The following is a 16,696-nucleotide window of genomic DNA, read 5'->3' as shown; positions in this document are numbered from 1 at the left end:
GGGCAAGGACTTTAATTTGGATATCAATCTAGAGAGGTGTTGGGTACTTGAAGACACCCATTTTGTTTTCTATCGAATACTGTTTGCTTTTGAAAGTCCCTTTTTCTAGTAGATTCCCTAGTACGTGTAAGGATTTGGTCCAACTCCTTTCATAAAGGAACCAATCTTAAAACCAATCCTTTTGAATCTCAACAGATTTGTCGATTGTCATTGCCCATCCTTACCACAAGTCCGAACACTACTGAATAGACAACAACTCACCAGGGAATTGGGACACTCAATGCCAGCTACTGTGGCAAAGAAAACCTTCAAAAACCCAGAATCCTCCTGGCAGCTCAAACTTAAAGGAATGGTTCAGTCAAAAAATGTTATTGTTCCAACAGGTCGGCCATGTGTTTTTAAGCCTAATTTGCTCGATTTTTAGAAAAATGTCCTATGGACCTTACCCGAGTTTTCGTCCATTAAACGCACGCGAAAACAGGCATCAGGAAGCTGCCATTTTGTGATAATCCTATCACTTGCCCCATCAGCCTGGCTGACCTGCTTTTGCGGCACTAAATCATATCCCCCGCCTCTGAGCCTGTCATCAGCAGTCGCGTACCGCCCATTTCACAACGCCAAAGCACGTCTCGTGTCAACAATCGCTGCGCTTCAGCTAATGGCGGGTCGCCATGGAAATGGAAGGGCGCCTCTTTCTTCAATAAGTATAAACAGACCGTTTCACAACACACAGCAGCAGATTTTCGATTCCATTCCTCTCACTGTATTTGAGTATTCTGTGACTTGTTTCTGTGCTCTGGTCAGCTACCTTCATTGCTTGTAGCCCGTGAACACCTGTACCATTGCTATAAATTATTTTAGTTTGTTTACCACACTATGGCTACAATAATGCCCTACATGTATGAATCAGAGTATACCGAGGATGAACTATTGGAAAGGGAAACCTGCCAAAACGATGGGGCTTCGGACGGCAGTTGGCAGGATGAATCAACGGATGAAGACCCTGGACCTAGTCGCATGGACGGTGTTTCCACGTGGTGCACATGCAATCGGTGCAAGCTAATGCCAATCGAGGACGAGAACTGCTGCTCCTGTGAAAACTTGGGATGCTTGGCCTACATTTGGGAAGGCGATCCACGGCCGCAATGCATCACCGAGCTGCCAGACTTCAGGGCAGCCTGCCTCACACGGTCCGTGTTGAGGATAATGATGGTGCTTATGCACAAACTTCGCAACTGTTCGTCCTCGTAATCCGAGTAACGAGTAAGTATACTCTGCTTGTGATGCCACTACTATTTCATGGTTGTCTCTTATATCCAAAAGTACATCTACATATCATTGTAACGCGTGAAAATCGTCAAGTAGTGTGCAGTGTCTAGATAGCATTTGTCCGAGCAGAATGCCATTAGTTACAAGAATTGTCATTGGCAACAAATGTTTATTAAAGTTATCTTGGTCATTTAAAAACAGTTTGTTTCATTCTTTTTCACAGGTGGTACAGGCTGGTGGCTTATCGTTCCTTTACATGGTGGCTTCACGGGAGGCTTGGACACCGCGTTCGAAGAGTAATAACCGCCTGTACCGTTCGTGCCATAAGACAAACTTTCCCCAGTGACAGCGGTCAGTACAGGGGATTTTCTCTAGCTGTGCTGCAACCTGACCTGTACAATGTGTAAAGTCTTGTATTTTTGTGCCATCAAAATAAGATACAAAATAAAAAAATATATATTTTAACAACGGTTGTTTTGATTTTTTAAATGAATCAAGTGTCTCCATTCAGCAGTCTTCCTGTGCCCTGTCTGCACACCCACCGGCCCATCCATCCACCCCGCCCCCCCCCCCCCACACATCAAAGGCAGTTCGCACCAGGGGATGATCGCTGCCGTGGTGTGCTGTCAGAGGCGATAACGGCCACGGTACCATGTACACTTCAAAAGGTATCCCACTCCCAGGGGCCATCGCTCACATGGCCTCCTCAGACCCCGTGTCTCCAGGCAGGCCAAGCCTGACGCAGGCCGCCCCCCTGCAAACCACATAATACCACGACATATACACGTCATTCATTCACAAACACACCCGTTTCTAATACTTTATAAACCACTTGATATGTTTCATGAGAACATCTTTGTGCTTTGCAAGTCAACTCCTGAACATGCTACCTGAGAACCACTGAGATCTATGCTAATCTGCTCGTCGTCGTGCTATCCGTGAACTTCTGTGACCGCTTAGGGCAAACTAGTCAGTGTGCTTCCTGTGGCCATCTACCTGTTCTCCTGCAATATACTGCTCGGCTTGCTGAATCCAACTGTTTGTTGGTCAAGGTAAGGCCATGTATCCTAGTCATATTTCGTTATTTTTTAAATTTCTATCTGTTTGCAAGTAGAGGACTCAATAGTGCTATGTTCATTGGTCCCATTGCTATTGACTTGAGTTTCAATTGTTATGCTATCAATGGATCTATTTATTTTCATCTGTCAATTGTCATCGAATTGCATCCTTCGGGGATCCAGTCTATAATGTAAGCATGTTTCCTTCTCGTGCAAGACAGAACATCCAAGGGACGAGTCACATGTTCAGAGTTTAGTCACATCATTTATACATTTCTGAAACTTATGCAAATACTAAGCCGCACATGATGAACTGGTATAGTTCCGGCGACCAAAACAAACTTTGCATTGAACATTGTATGGTTCATTTACTTTTGTATCACATTTTTATTCATCAAGATTGTATAATAATGTCGATATTTACTTTTCAGAATTTTCAACAATGCCAGCCTGTTCGATTAGCGGTTGCCCTTCGAAGACCCATGCTAAATCTGAAGGCACTACAATGCATGTATTCCCGAAAACTGTTGAACGAATAAGAGAATGGGTCCGACATTGCGGATATCCAATGGTTGAGTTGGAAAGTAAAGTCCAACAAGTCTTAGAGGACAAGAGGGGTGATCGATACCGCATCTGCAGCCGGCACTTTTCCTCGAACATGTATGCCACATCTTGGGTAACAAAGAAGAATAAACGGCGAACAACACGAAAATTGCTCACAAACGCTATTTCCACTCTATTCGTCCACATTCCGCCACTGGTGAGTCAACTGTCCGGATATAGCTTTAGGCCTTGTGGTAGTGTGTAGGTAGCCGAATGGATTAATTGATATTTTAGTTGTTGTGTCCCTTGTAATACATTCGACATTGATATGAGTTTATAGCTTTTTGAATAATGACATGTATCAATATATTCTTTTTAGATTTCATAAATCACAAACGAAATCTATATATGGGTACATGGAACTGTGCTATATTGCGCATTTTCAATAGCATTACTCTCGTATTCTGACTCCTTACATGGCAATTTTAAATATTGGCATTTCATTATCAAACAATAATTTACCTTTACAACTGCTTGACTATCCCTTGAATCTGAAGCAAGAACATTCTACATCCGTGACGTGCTCGTAGTTATTAACCACTTCTTGCGCTTATCAGGTAATCTTACTTGGCTATTCCGCTACAGACTTGTTTTATGCATGTCAAGTAATAGTTTTTATGCATCGTGTAATTATTTTACTGAATGTTTGGTTAGAGCTTTCCAATTGATATACACCTTAGTTATCGTCCACTGGTGTTTGTTTTCTGTTATAATTAGTGTTATCCATACTAATGCAAATAGCGTCTTTCAGGGAGACGCTGAAGCGTCCACCACATTGACAACATCCCTAGATGTTCTTCAGCAGCAGGAGGTATGGATACTGACAGCTCCATCGAACTAGATCATCAGAGCTGGAATACTTGTCGTTTGATTGTTCTACACAATGTTTTGTGGTTAGCCATTGATATGTACCTGTGCGGTCGACCCCAAGTGTGTTATGTTTTCAATATTGTAATCCTTACTAATGCAAGTACTATGTTTCAGGCAGTTGATGGAGTGTCAACCCCTGCACTTGATGCAGAGCCTAACATTCAAGTAATTCCAGAGGAAGTGGAAGCGGGACCTTGCGTATACGAATCGGCGCAACAGCTTTCGGAAGTGCGCACTACATTTACATCATTCCTAGATATTCTTCAGCAGCACGAGGTATGGATACTGACAGCTCCATCGAGTGTGATCATATAACGTGATTCCATTTGATATACTTTCTTCCCTATTAACGCAAGTACTGTTTCATGGAGACAACGGAGCTTCCACTACAATCACAACATCCCATTTAGATGATGCAGATGTAAATAAATCGGAGAAATAAGTTGATTAAATCTGATCATATTTAGATATCCATTGATTCTTTTAGACAATGCATCATTTGTGGTTATCTCTTTATATGTACCTCTGCCGTCGACCCCAAGTACTGTGTTTCAGGGAGTTGCTGATGCCTCCTCTCCAATACAATCATTCATGGCAGTCCATGCGGAGCCAGAGGTATGAATACTGACAGTTCCATCGAACTAGATCATCAGAGCTCGAATACTTGTTGTTTGATTGTTCTACACAATGTTTAAATCGTGTTTAGCTATTGAGATGTATCTGTGTGTTAGTCCACACGTGTGTTTTATGTTTTCAATATTGTGATACATAATAATGAAAGTACTATGTTTCAGGGAGTCGATGGAGCGTCATTCCATGCTGTCTATGCAGATACAGAAAATATAGTCGTTGCAGCGCAAGAGGAAGGGAAGACCTGGAGAAACGAATCGGAGCAACAGCGTGCAGATGTTGAAGTTCGAGTCAAAGTTGCAAAGAAAAGAAACAAAAATAAGGTTAGTTACTAACAGTTCATAATTTTAGAAATTGTTTTGTGCTGGGGACTATGTTTTTTTCCTGTCAATTGTACTATACTTTATCTTGTGTTTAAACTGAACATCCCTTTTCCAATCTGTCCTCTAGTTACCCGTGGGTGTACGAACTATACTTACACAGACCTTGAAGAGAATGAGAGATGTTGCTTGCCAGACCATTTACACTATGGAGGAACTATTAATTCAGACGCAGCGTGTTGAGACTCGAGATGCTTATGTCCAATGGCCAGAACATGAAATGAATGTGTTCAGAGAATCAAGTAAAGTTTTATTGGACCATTGCTACAGTGCGACCGCACCACCACAAGAAGATGATACTGAATGTATTGAAGATAGCTCTGAAGTAGTCGCAGATCAATTCACACAATCTTCACCAGCCAAAAAATTGTTCTCCCATCAATGTTGAAGTAACAGATGTTGAAATGACAGAGAATGAACCAGCAGCAGCATTCACCGACGCATCAGAACTTTATCAGCGATATTTCTTTCAATTGTGGTGATATGTCCTCAACGATAGTCTGAAACAACTTTGACGCTGGGTGACACTCTAATGACAGAGGGCAAATACATAGTATTCGACAGTTGTTTGATGGATATTATAAGTATGCTGAAATGTGGGCATTCAGTTGGAGAGGAAGTATGTGGGACGCCATTGATTCATGTGACTCGTCAAAAACAAGGCATTAACGTTAAAATACATGCCGCCTGTAGATTAAATCATACTTTCTCATGGTCTGCACAACCGATGCTGGGGAAACTGCCAGCAGGCAATCTACTGTGTGCAGCTGCCTCACTTTTTAGTGGCTCCAGTTTGGTGGGACTCCATTTCATTTCTAAAACGCAGTACTACAAATTCCAACATGATTATCTATTTCCGGCCATTAGTAATGCTTGGAAAATTGAACAATTGTCTCTAGCAAGTACAGTGCGACAGCTCTGGATTTTCTGCCTAGTACTGCACCTACCACTTTCAGGACATGGATAGTAAAAAAATTGGTATTACCCAAATTGTTCGAACACAATTGTTCGAATTACCGAATTGACCGAAAGTCGAGGGTCCGAATTAACCTTTGCACAATTGACTATAGATATAGATATAGATATAGATATAGATAGATATATAGATATAGTTATGGTTAAGTTGCTGTTTCCATAGGAAGAGCACTTTTTGGGCGGCTTATAACTTCGCTCTCCCTTGACGGATCCTCACCAAACTTTGCAAAAAAAGTAGTTGGGTCACTCTGAATTTTTTTGCCAAGTTTGGTGAGTATTCGTCCGGGGGGGGGGGGGAGTTAGAGGAGGGGTCCCAAAACTTTTTTTTTTTCCCATAGACTGAATGGGAAAAAACTTGGAGCACGGCTACAGCCCGAACCGGTGGACGGATTTACACCAAATTTGCGGCAGGAGCGGCGGCCTGGTCCCAAAAGCGTGCTTTTGTAAATTTGGTGTAAATCTGTCCAGTAGTTTTGCCTAAAATATATATATATGTGTATATATAATGGGGGGCTGCGGGGGGTTTCCCCCCGCATATATGTAACAATTGACCTTCACAATTCGGTCAATTGTACAAAGATCAATTGTAATTCGAAGAATTATAGTTCGAACAATTCGTATACATCCAAAAAATTGTGAGTTAGGTGGTCGTGCAGGTGTCCCAATGTACATCCTCAGTGGCCATGGAGAAACTAGGATTTCTAAAATCATTGGAATATCTACAATCGAGGGGAATGGACATCGACCTCCTAGCCACGGACAGACACGTTTCAATTGCCAAGACAATGAGAGAGCAGTTCCCACATATTAACATCAATTTGACGTATGGCATCTTGCTAAATAAATCAATAAGAAAATCTCGGCTGCAGGGGAAAAAAAAGGTTTGGAAAGTATTTCACAGTGGTCCCAGTCTATCAGCAACCATCTTTGGTGGAGCTCCAAAACTTGTGAAGGGTTAGTGGAAATCCTACTTGAAAAATGGCGGTCACTGATGCACCAGTGTATCAACGTTCACCGCTGGACAGAAAACCAACATTTCCACCAATGTGAACATGACCCTTTGTCCACAGAGGAGGCACAGAAGAAGTAGTGGACGATTCCATCTTCACCTACACACAAAGCCATTGAGAAGATTGTTTTCGATAAAACTCTATCAAGAGATTTGACGGGACTGACAGAATTCTGTCACACAGGAGGTTTGGAGGTGTTCCACAATATGTGCCTAAAGTACAGGCCACAGCGATTGCATTTCGGCATACAGGGCATGAAACATAGGACTCTACTAGCGGTCTTGGCCCATAACGAGAATGTGTGCCGTGAACAATCTAGCACTATGGAAATGTAGGGATGCCTCGCTACACTACGGCCTTTGCAAAAAGAAGAAATGGCTGGTGACACCAGTATATGAGGAAATGGAGTTCGACTTTATTAAAGGCCTTATTGTTACTGTACTAGAGAAGCACAGATATGGAATTTTGAGCCTTTCTGTGCACAGCACTGATGCATTGCCACCGAGCATTGCCACTGTGCCATGTCCGCCCAAAGCAGAGCTCGTTGAGAAGTACAAATCCCGGTTTAAATGATTGTAATCTGATTGTCATTTTGAAAATAATGTTATTGTACAGTGTGCATACAAAGTATGCTAACCCTAACCCCTCCGTTCACCATCCTAGGTGGCGAACATCATGGGTGTCCTCTTTGCCTTCTCTCCCTATTCACCTCACATCGCTGACCTTGTGAATATGTGTATGTATATATTTTTGTTGCTGTAACTAAGTTTTGCAATCTCATGTAAATGCGGCACACTATTAACCGAGGGGAGGCTTGCGTATTGCAAATAATAAAACAAACAATAAATCTCACTTTCAACTCAACTCCTCGGGTACTTTATACTTTCCCTGACCTTCCCCCAAAAAGTCAATGTCTCCATAGTTATGGTTCTCGAGGGCTGCAAAGCTCGCGGACAACGAGGACAAAATTGGGTGCCTTAGAACGTGCCAAGCGAGGCGTTGCAGATGGGAGAGAAGCCAGTTTGCATTTGCATATTGAGGCCTAGTACATAGATGGAGTCGAAAATTCAAGTGGGATGTTGCAAAGTAAGAATGTATGCTCATGCAGAGTAAAGGTCGGCGGCTTTGATTTTTTGCTCGCGGGCTGAAGAGGTCCGCGACTCACACTTGCAGTATAAGGTTCTATTGTTTTTTGACCTTGAGAGACAGGGACCATGCCGAAAGGACTTCATTTGAAGGAGTGGTGCAATAACGTAAGACGATAAGGCTGAAAATTCTGAAACTAGACCGAGTTTCATGTTCATTATATGAAAAATCGTTGGCACGAAAACAGTGTGATTTACGGACTGCATTACGCAGAGACACAATGGAAATGGCAAATATAATGTAAGTAACTCTTTAGACGCTTTTATACTGGAATGAAGAATGAATGAATGAAGAGCAAGTAAAACGTTTGTGGGATCATCTTTCTACCGGGCACATGGGCATGCATGTCCCCATTCCACACGCATGTATACAAACAGTCGTTTCTCAGTGGTTCAACGCTAAAAATTCATTACATTGTGCGTTTACCTCGATTTATTGCGTTAGTTTTCGCATAGCTTTTAGAGCCTAACATACTCCATTGCACTGTCCTCGCAAGCATATAGTTTCAGCTCGGCCGTAATAAATAAAATGAATAATAGTAATAAAGATCGGCTGGTGAGACTAATTTCAATTTTTATGTTTTCTAAACAGGTACATCCTACCGTACTGCTACTGCCACCTATTCCAGACCCCGGCCGATGGATTTTTTTAATTGCCAGCTGCAGCTTCACAACGTTGACCATTTTATGGGACGATCGCCAAGGGCCCATATGCCCTTGTGCAGTACTAGCTGCTACAAGCAACATATCAACCTTTACGGTAGACTAGTGCCTAGTTGATGGAACAGCCTTGCGGTTCACCGTGCATCCAAAGTGCTTCTTTTAATGAAAACCAACACCCTGTGTACCATAATGGAACAGCGCGTGACTCGCGATAAACTTTAGCGGATTTGCGGATCGAGAGAAAAGAAAAAAAATTCCATTCCGATTTAATATGCCATTTGCTGAATATTCTCTAAACATTTAATGTCAAATGTACTTTACCGAATGTACCTTATTGCTGTTTGGTTTTACAGTACAGTTTCATATTCCGAATTGTGGCGCGCTGTGTTGTGAGTTGATCTGTGTTGGTTTCCGGGTTCTGTGTGAAGTTGCGTAGAAGACGACTGGGCGCGTTTGCCTACGCAGCACAGTAACGTCACGGAGAGAGGCGTGGAATATGAATGTTTTGATAATGTCAGGCTCAGGGCCGGGGGATATGATTTAGAGCCGCAAAAGCAGGTCAGCCTGGGGCAAGTGATAGGATTATCACAAAATGGCAGCTCCCTGATGCCTGTTTTCGCGTGCGTTTAATGGACGAAAACTCGGGTAAGGTCCATAGGAAATTTTTCTAAAGTCGAGTGACTTAGGCCTAAAAACACATGGCCAACCCGTAGGGACAATAACATTTTTTGACCGAACCATTCCTTTAGAGGTATTCTGGAAGAAGGTATTTTTTTCCAGAAAATCTCCAAATTGGTCCACTCACCCAGTTACTTAAATTCCCAAAGTTGACCGAGTGGACCTTAACACTTTTCACCCCATTGCTTACCTCTTGATTTTGATAAATACCATAGAAAGATGCCTCACCACTCCGCTCTACCTACACATCACACAGAAAAACCTGCTAGGTGACTACCACTCAGGCTTGCAAGTCATAGATGATGCACTGTTCTTCCATGTCAAAGGAGAAGCCAGCTTCCTCCTAGACTTCACTACAACGTGACCACCAAACACTCCTCAGTGCTATGAAATACTGAATGGGTAGAGGTCTGGTTCACCTTTCCTGCAAAGTTGGACACAAATAGTAAATATTACAGATGCTGAAACCACACAGGTACCCATGGTGTAGGGATTACCTTGCGGTTCAGTAATATAGCAGATGCTAGTTAATTTCACCATCTAGCCTATGGGGGACTTCCGCAGACACTCTGGCATTCCATACATGAATTCATAGAAGAGATTGTGCTGTACTGCAAACTCACTGCTGAATAAGACACACGCATTGCCCATTGTTTGGAATAAACCTGGAACTGAATGTCAATGAAATCCATGAGTTTAACCCTCTAAAAATGCAGTTCCTTCTATTGTCATCTTCATCATGTAACTTAAAAGTCAAAAGTGATGATTGATGGCTCTAAAAAGGTAGAACTGTCCCTTTCATTAGCATCCATGCCAAACTAATCTTGGACCTACACATAAGGATATTTGACAAAAGCACACTTAAAGCAGTTTTCTGAAGAATAAAAAAAGGTCATCCCTTTAACACTCTGAGGTTCAAGCTCATGTACATTCCATAGACCTGTTTGTAAACACCAGTCTGACTGGTCTCCGTAAATAGAGAATTTTACCTAAAAATCTTTTTAAATTAAGGCACCAAATAATGTGTTTTCTACACCACAATCCTGAATTCTTCTAATCTAGTTTCCCATAGAAGCAAGATGTGTTCAGAATTACCTGCCCTAACAACAAAAAAACTCAACATCTGCATTCCCGTAAAGACCTTTCCGAAAAGTGTATTGTTTCTGTAGATTGTAATGATCTTAACAGCAAAGAGCTCGACTGGAATATCATATTGCCAAAAAATGCCAGACTTCAAGAACGTGCCCCAAAAAACTTTTAACTCTTCCCCTAGAGCAGCAGTGTATACATTCCCTCTTAATCATTATCTGAAAAGCATTCTTCTCAAGAAATTAATCAAAAGGGATATAACCATCAATGTAATGCATCTTGCTTTTCTTAAACCTTGGCAAATTTCCAGTCCTTCTATATCCTGCCTCCGCCTTCACATAAAATCCACGATCATGGCTAGCAAATTCTTCCGTAATGAACATAGCATCATTTATTTTGTGTGCTGCTTGCAATATTTCACTACTGAATTCTCCCCCTCCTCCAAACTCCTCCCCACCCACACACCATCTCGGACACCGCAATTTCCCTACCAATGCCACCATCTGGGATTTGCACTAGCAACTTATGACCTGCCAAGGTATATTAGTGTACCCGCCATTTCTGGTCCATACTTTCACAGCAGACACCTCTCCCAACCTGAGGCATCTGGTAACCCATTGGATCTTACTAACACGTTAACCTGCACAATTGGTTACCATGTTACCCTTGCATACCTGCCTTCATGCTCACAATATCTTACCCCTACCCTTACTTCTGCTTGCACTGTTATTGTTGTTAGGGTCTTTATTGAGGGCGGATCTAGCTTCGGGAAACAATGAAGCACTTTACAATCATAGGGGGAAGAACAAGTTTAGGGACCAGAGAAACAAGGGAGTGGGCATTAAACGGGGGAGGAAGGGCAATTGTCAGCAATGGATCTACAAGTAACCAGGAGCTAACAATGGGGATCGGATCACTGAGTCTCCAATATGGTGGAGAGTGGACAGTGTATGCGCCGAAGGTTCGGTTGGGACCAAGTTTTCTCTAGCCACAAAGGTCTTTTATTCCTAATGCCACAGCTGTGACAATCTCATCTGTGGCTACCTTTAACTGGTTATGTTATTTTAACGAATTGAAAATAACGAACATTGATCTGTAAACATTTTTAACGTAAAGTACTGACTTTTATTTTTACTTGTCGGAGACCCCCCGCACTCCCTCCACAAATCCCTGTTTCCCTTCATTTATAATCCCACCCCTTACCCCACCCCATATATATATTTAATAAAACTAGATATTTCTTTCATTATAAATGTTTAGATGTAACTGTTCATTATTTTAGATTCGTTTATATCACTGCATACCCTTTTAACTCCCCCCTCCCCCTTAAGACAGATGCTAATGCCACGGCTTTGTGCTCTGCTCTCCTATTACTAATTTATGTCACTCAAACAGTCTGTTCTACAATCACCTAAATAACCCAAAAGACCCAAATGTTTGACCACAGTGTTTCTTTTCTGTGATGTAAGCCTAACAACAAAATGCGTTCTCTTCCACTGACTATACTTGTACTGTGCACCAGAAGAAAAACTCTAATGCATTGTTATTTTGCCACAGGTGCATGCAAATATAAATGTTCTTTCTGCAATATCTGCAAATTAATACCTGTACAGTGCTCCTACACGCTTCTGGGACTTGTTCATGCAATATGAAACTGAATAAACTTCAAAGCCCTCTGTATTGGCCATAAATCACTAGACGGACAAGTAGCCAAATTACTCCAAGCTAAAATCACCAGTTACCAACTATCAAGAGACTTAAAATTGAGCAACAACCTCCTAATAGAAGCAAGACCCTACGAGAAAAGCGTATTAGGAGGAACCGCTTTCTTCTATCTGATAGCCAAACTGTGGAACTCGATAACTAAGGAAATGAGAACAATGTATTATATGTAATATTCAGGAAACGACTAAAAACATGGCTATTCAGCTCACTGTGGTAAACAGACGCACGTCCCTACATACCATGCCTCTGGATGAAGGGAAATTTGGGACAATTTAGAATGGAAAACCAATAATAAAACTACTCTACAAACACGATTCCAACTAACTTGACCCCCTTTCGCTCTTCCACACCCTCACAATCTCATGTATTAAACATGCCTAGAGGACTAGCGAAACAGCCCACCAAATACTCAAACCACACACACCCCTCTCTAACCATGCTACAAACTCAATATTTGCAGCCAACAAGCAACTGAGACACTGGACGCCATGCTTCCTGACATAACCAGGCCAGTGCATATAGCCAAGCACACAGAGAAAGCTCACATGCACAGACGCCTGTTTTTCCTGGTTCTGCACACATACACCTATCAGCACAACCTCTATCCTATTCCTCACTAACCAACCCTACCCACTTTTCTTACAGTGCCACGTAAGCGCCTGGAGACCATGCAAATGGCAGCTGTGCACGTTATTAATCGACAGGACATCAATTGGGAGTAATTCTCGTTCTATTGAGAAATGTTAAGTAGCGCCTACAAAGGCACAATCTTTTTGACATGTTTAGAAATGTGTGGTTTTGTCTAAATACCACATTTTCTCAAACTGTGCTTGTCTATTGCATCAGGTGTTAAGAGCCTTAAAAAGAACATATTTCTCTGTTTTTTATATTCTTGTGTACTTTTTCCTTATCCTTCGAGCTTGTCTTGGTTCTAAATGGCTGTATCGGTATACTGTGTAGACACTATCTGCCCATAAATGCTAATGAGAGTGTTAACTTAGTGTAAATGTGTCCCCTCCTCAGGAAGAAGAAATAGCGATGCTTGGGGAGGTAACTCATCTGCAGACCATATCTGACGATCTGAAAACTCTTACCATGGATCCTCACAAACTGCCCTCTGCAAGCGAACAAGTAAGTCTTCCAAGACATGCTCTCATACTTAGGAGAGAAATAAATGAGTGCTTAGATGATTACTATTAAGTTTAAATATGTTTCATTGCCTGGGGCATCAGTATGGTAGCTTTTGGTCAAGCTTGGCTACAAAGGATAATTGTATCTGATCTGTCCATGAGGCCATCTTTCCCAGCCAAGTTCTCGGCTCTAAAATAACTTTCACAGCTTTTTCTATATCAAAGGGATTTTAGTCATCAATGTTGCTATCAAATCACTAGGCAAGATTTTAATGAATGGCTTTAAAAGTTAAATATCCTTCAGAATACCATAGAACTCTGGAACAACTGTGCATGCCTCCTGTTTCCAGAAGTTCCTTTCTGCAATCTTTCACGCATTCTTCTATTTTCAAGTTGCGTGAGCACAGATTTCCAACCATAGACCATCCCAATCTGTTTATATTGTTTGAGGCCAGAACATAGCTACAAATTATGCTAGACAACAGACAATCTGATGGGAGGCTGTCCACTGTTTCTCTCCAGCTAAATATTGACAGTCCCCAAAGAAAAAAAAGGCCAGAAAAGTAAGTGCTGCACCACTCTTCTCCTTGGCACCTCGCCCCAGTGATTCTTTCCAAGCACCACAAAAAGACCCTGAGAGGGGCGTTCACTATTCTGATGCAGCTCACCACTGCATTACTGGGGGGGTACCCTATTATCTGGTGAGGGCATGAACTGTCTTGTTACTAGGACGTTTTCAGAGGCTGCATATATATCCTACACTTATCGCGACAGTATATACGGCAAGACCCTCCTGTTTATCTCATACTGGGATTTTGCCAGACTGTCAGCAACTGGGTCTATGCCTTGGGCTCCTTACAGCCTCATCACTTGGCCAGGTGCACATGTCATGAAGCCTGCGACAGTCAAGCGAGTGCATGTGAACGTTCTGAAGAAGATGGTTGACCTCACAGGACCTTCCAAATTTGGTTCGAGACCAGTAACGAATACTACATATGAAGCAACATAATAGATGCCTTTGAGATCATTTGTTTCTTTCAGCAGGATGGTGAGGGATTGCGGGTGCCCTTATCACTGCAGAGGGAGGCCCGCCTCTTGGGTCTAATGTTATTCTCTGGGTTCAAGCAAAGGTCTGGGTTCCATACGCCTTAATTGAGGTGCCCCGTCCAGGTCATATTCTCCTTTCTCTATCACCCAGCCTTGGGGAGGACGGGGAGGCATTATTTTCCTCTAACCTTTTCCCCTGGTTCCCACTTCTGTAGATTAAAGACCTCTGGTCCTCAACCTCATACAGAGGGAGACTGCTTCGCCTGGCTCTTGAGGCCCTGCAAGTGTTTACAATGATAATCCTGGCCAGTGGCTAAGGCAGGGCAAGATGGAAGTGAGCTTGGAGTTTTCACCAGACTGGCCACCTGAGCTTCTCTACAGGTGCGGTCAAGGTGCCTTCTTCCCCTCCCTGTCTAGAGATACAAACCATATTCTTGCCTAGCTCCTCGATGAGTCCCGAAATTCCTATTGCAAAAGGGACCTTTCCGGCACCTCCTGTTCTTTCTTCTGTCTCCTGCTTCTGCCTTCTCGATACCTAGTGCTTGTACCTCCACCCACAACCCTTCGTCTTAGTGCATGTCTGTTGCTGTCTTGCCCATCTCCAGACTTCCCCAACACTACTCCTTTTTGACTCCTCCAATCTCCTCCTGAACACTTCTCCCCCCTCTGCCAAGCTTAATTCCAATCGCCTGGTCTCCTTTAGCTCTTCATTCAATCATCTCACTACTGTTGTTGTTCCTTATTAATCTCCCTCACACTCCTCCTTCTATCCACGCTTTTTCTTCCCTGCCAACATACTTCTTTTCTGCTCTCTAGCCACCTCTCTGAACTCTCCTTCCACCCTTTCCAGCTCCTAATGCTCCCACTTCCAGCACTCTTTAAAAGTCTTGTTCTCCCCAATTAAGGGGCATATTCTCAGATTCTTTTACGCACCACTGGCCACAGCGATTTAAAAATACTACTAGATCACTAGCCGTTGCCTCCAGTCGTGCCCACTATATTTTTTAAATCACTACCTGGTAGGGGTGTACCGAATACTAGATTGAAGTATTCGGCCGAATACCGAATAGTTCTAAAAGTTTTCAGCTGGAGCTATGTAGACACGAAAAACACTTTGGGGGTAATTCATAGAATTCAGCGCACAAGTGGCGCACGCGGCTGGCGCACAGTGTGCGCGTGCGAATCCCTGCGCCAGCCGCGTGCGCTAAAATCCATTTCCGCGCACAGCGTATTCATGGATTCCAGCCACCAAAACCAGCCGTGGCGCACAGTTGCGCAGCGACCCTGCAGCAGCGCCAGTTACGCCTCCAAGAACGCCTCTCGCGCAGGGAAAAGCCATCAAAATCCCCAACCCAGCGCAAAGGGCAGCAGCAAACGCAGAGCTGGGAGCGTGTATTCCAGGGGTGTGCGGGTGTTTCCATACGCGGCTGGGCTGGGTACGTGTATTTCAGGGGTGCGCGAGAAAGTCTACACGCGATTGGCCTGGGTACGTGGATTTCAGGGGTGCGCGAGAAAGTCTACACGCGATAGGCCTGGGTACGTGGATTTCAGGGGTGCGCGAGAAAAACTACACGCGATTGGCCTGGGTACGTGGATTTCAGGGGTGCGCGAGAAAGTCTACACGCGATAGGCCTGGGTACGTGGATTTCAGGGGTGCGCGAGAAAAACTACACGCGATTGGCCTGGGTACGTGGATTTCAGGGGTGCGCGAGAAAGTCTACACACGATTGGCCTGGGTACGTGGATTTCAGGGGTGCGCGAGAAAAACTACACGCGATTGGCCTGGGTACGTGGATTTCAGGGGTGCGCGAGAAAGTCTACACACGATTGGCCTGGGTACGTGGATTTCAGGGGTGCGCGAGAAAGACTACACGCGATTGGCCTGAGTACGTGGATTTCAGGGGTGCGCGAGAAAGTCTACACGCGATTGGCCTGGGTACGTGGATTTCAGGTGTGCGCGAGAAAGTCTACACGCGATAGGCCTGGGTACGTGGATTTCAGGGGTGCGCGAGAAAAACTACACGCGATTGGCCTGGGTACGTGGATTTCAGGGGTGCGCGAGAAAGTCTACACACGATTGGCCTGGGTACGTGGATTTCAGGGGTGCGCGAGAAAGTCTACACGCGATTGGCCTGGGTACGTGGATTTCAGGGGTGCGCGAGAAAGTCTACACGCGATAGGCCTGGGTACGTGGATTTCAGGGGTGCGCGAGAAAAACTACACGCGATTGGCCTGGGTACGTGGATTTCAGGGGTGCGCGAGAAAGTCTACACACGATTGTCCTGGGTACGTGGATTTCAGGGGTGCGCGAGAAAGACTACACGCGATTGGCCTGGGTACGTGGATTTCAGGGGTGCGCGAGAAAGTCTACACGCGATTGGCCTGGGTACGTGGATTTCAGGGGTGCGCGAGAAAAACTACACG

General features: G+C 43.7%; 1 protein-coding gene across 13 annotated transcripts in view; it reads left to right on the top strand.

Moving 5' to 3' along the window:
* MTSS1 (MTSS I-BAR domain containing 1) overlaps positions 1 to 16,696 on the top strand; it is a 1,344,348-nt gene that overhangs the window by 1,014,051 nt on the left and 313,601 nt on the right. For all 13 annotated transcript variants that reach the window (XM_069621598.1, XM_069621599.1, XM_069621600.1 and 10 more), the window contains one exon: positions 13,119 to 13,226. In XM_069621598.1, the coding sequence (XP_069477699.1) occupies positions 13,119 to 13,226 (108 nt within the window). The remainder of the gene's footprint in view (positions 1 to 13,118; positions 13,227 to 16,696) is intronic.

This window comes from Ambystoma mexicanum, chromosome 5q (assembly GCF_040938575.1).
Source record: "Ambystoma mexicanum isolate Mex_15411 chromosome 5q, UKY_AmexF1_1, whole genome shotgun sequence".
In the NCBI taxonomy this organism is placed as follows: Eukaryota; Metazoa; Chordata; class Amphibia; order Caudata; family Ambystomatidae; genus Ambystoma; species Ambystoma mexicanum.
This window is presented reverse-complemented; position numbering and strand designations above follow the sequence as displayed.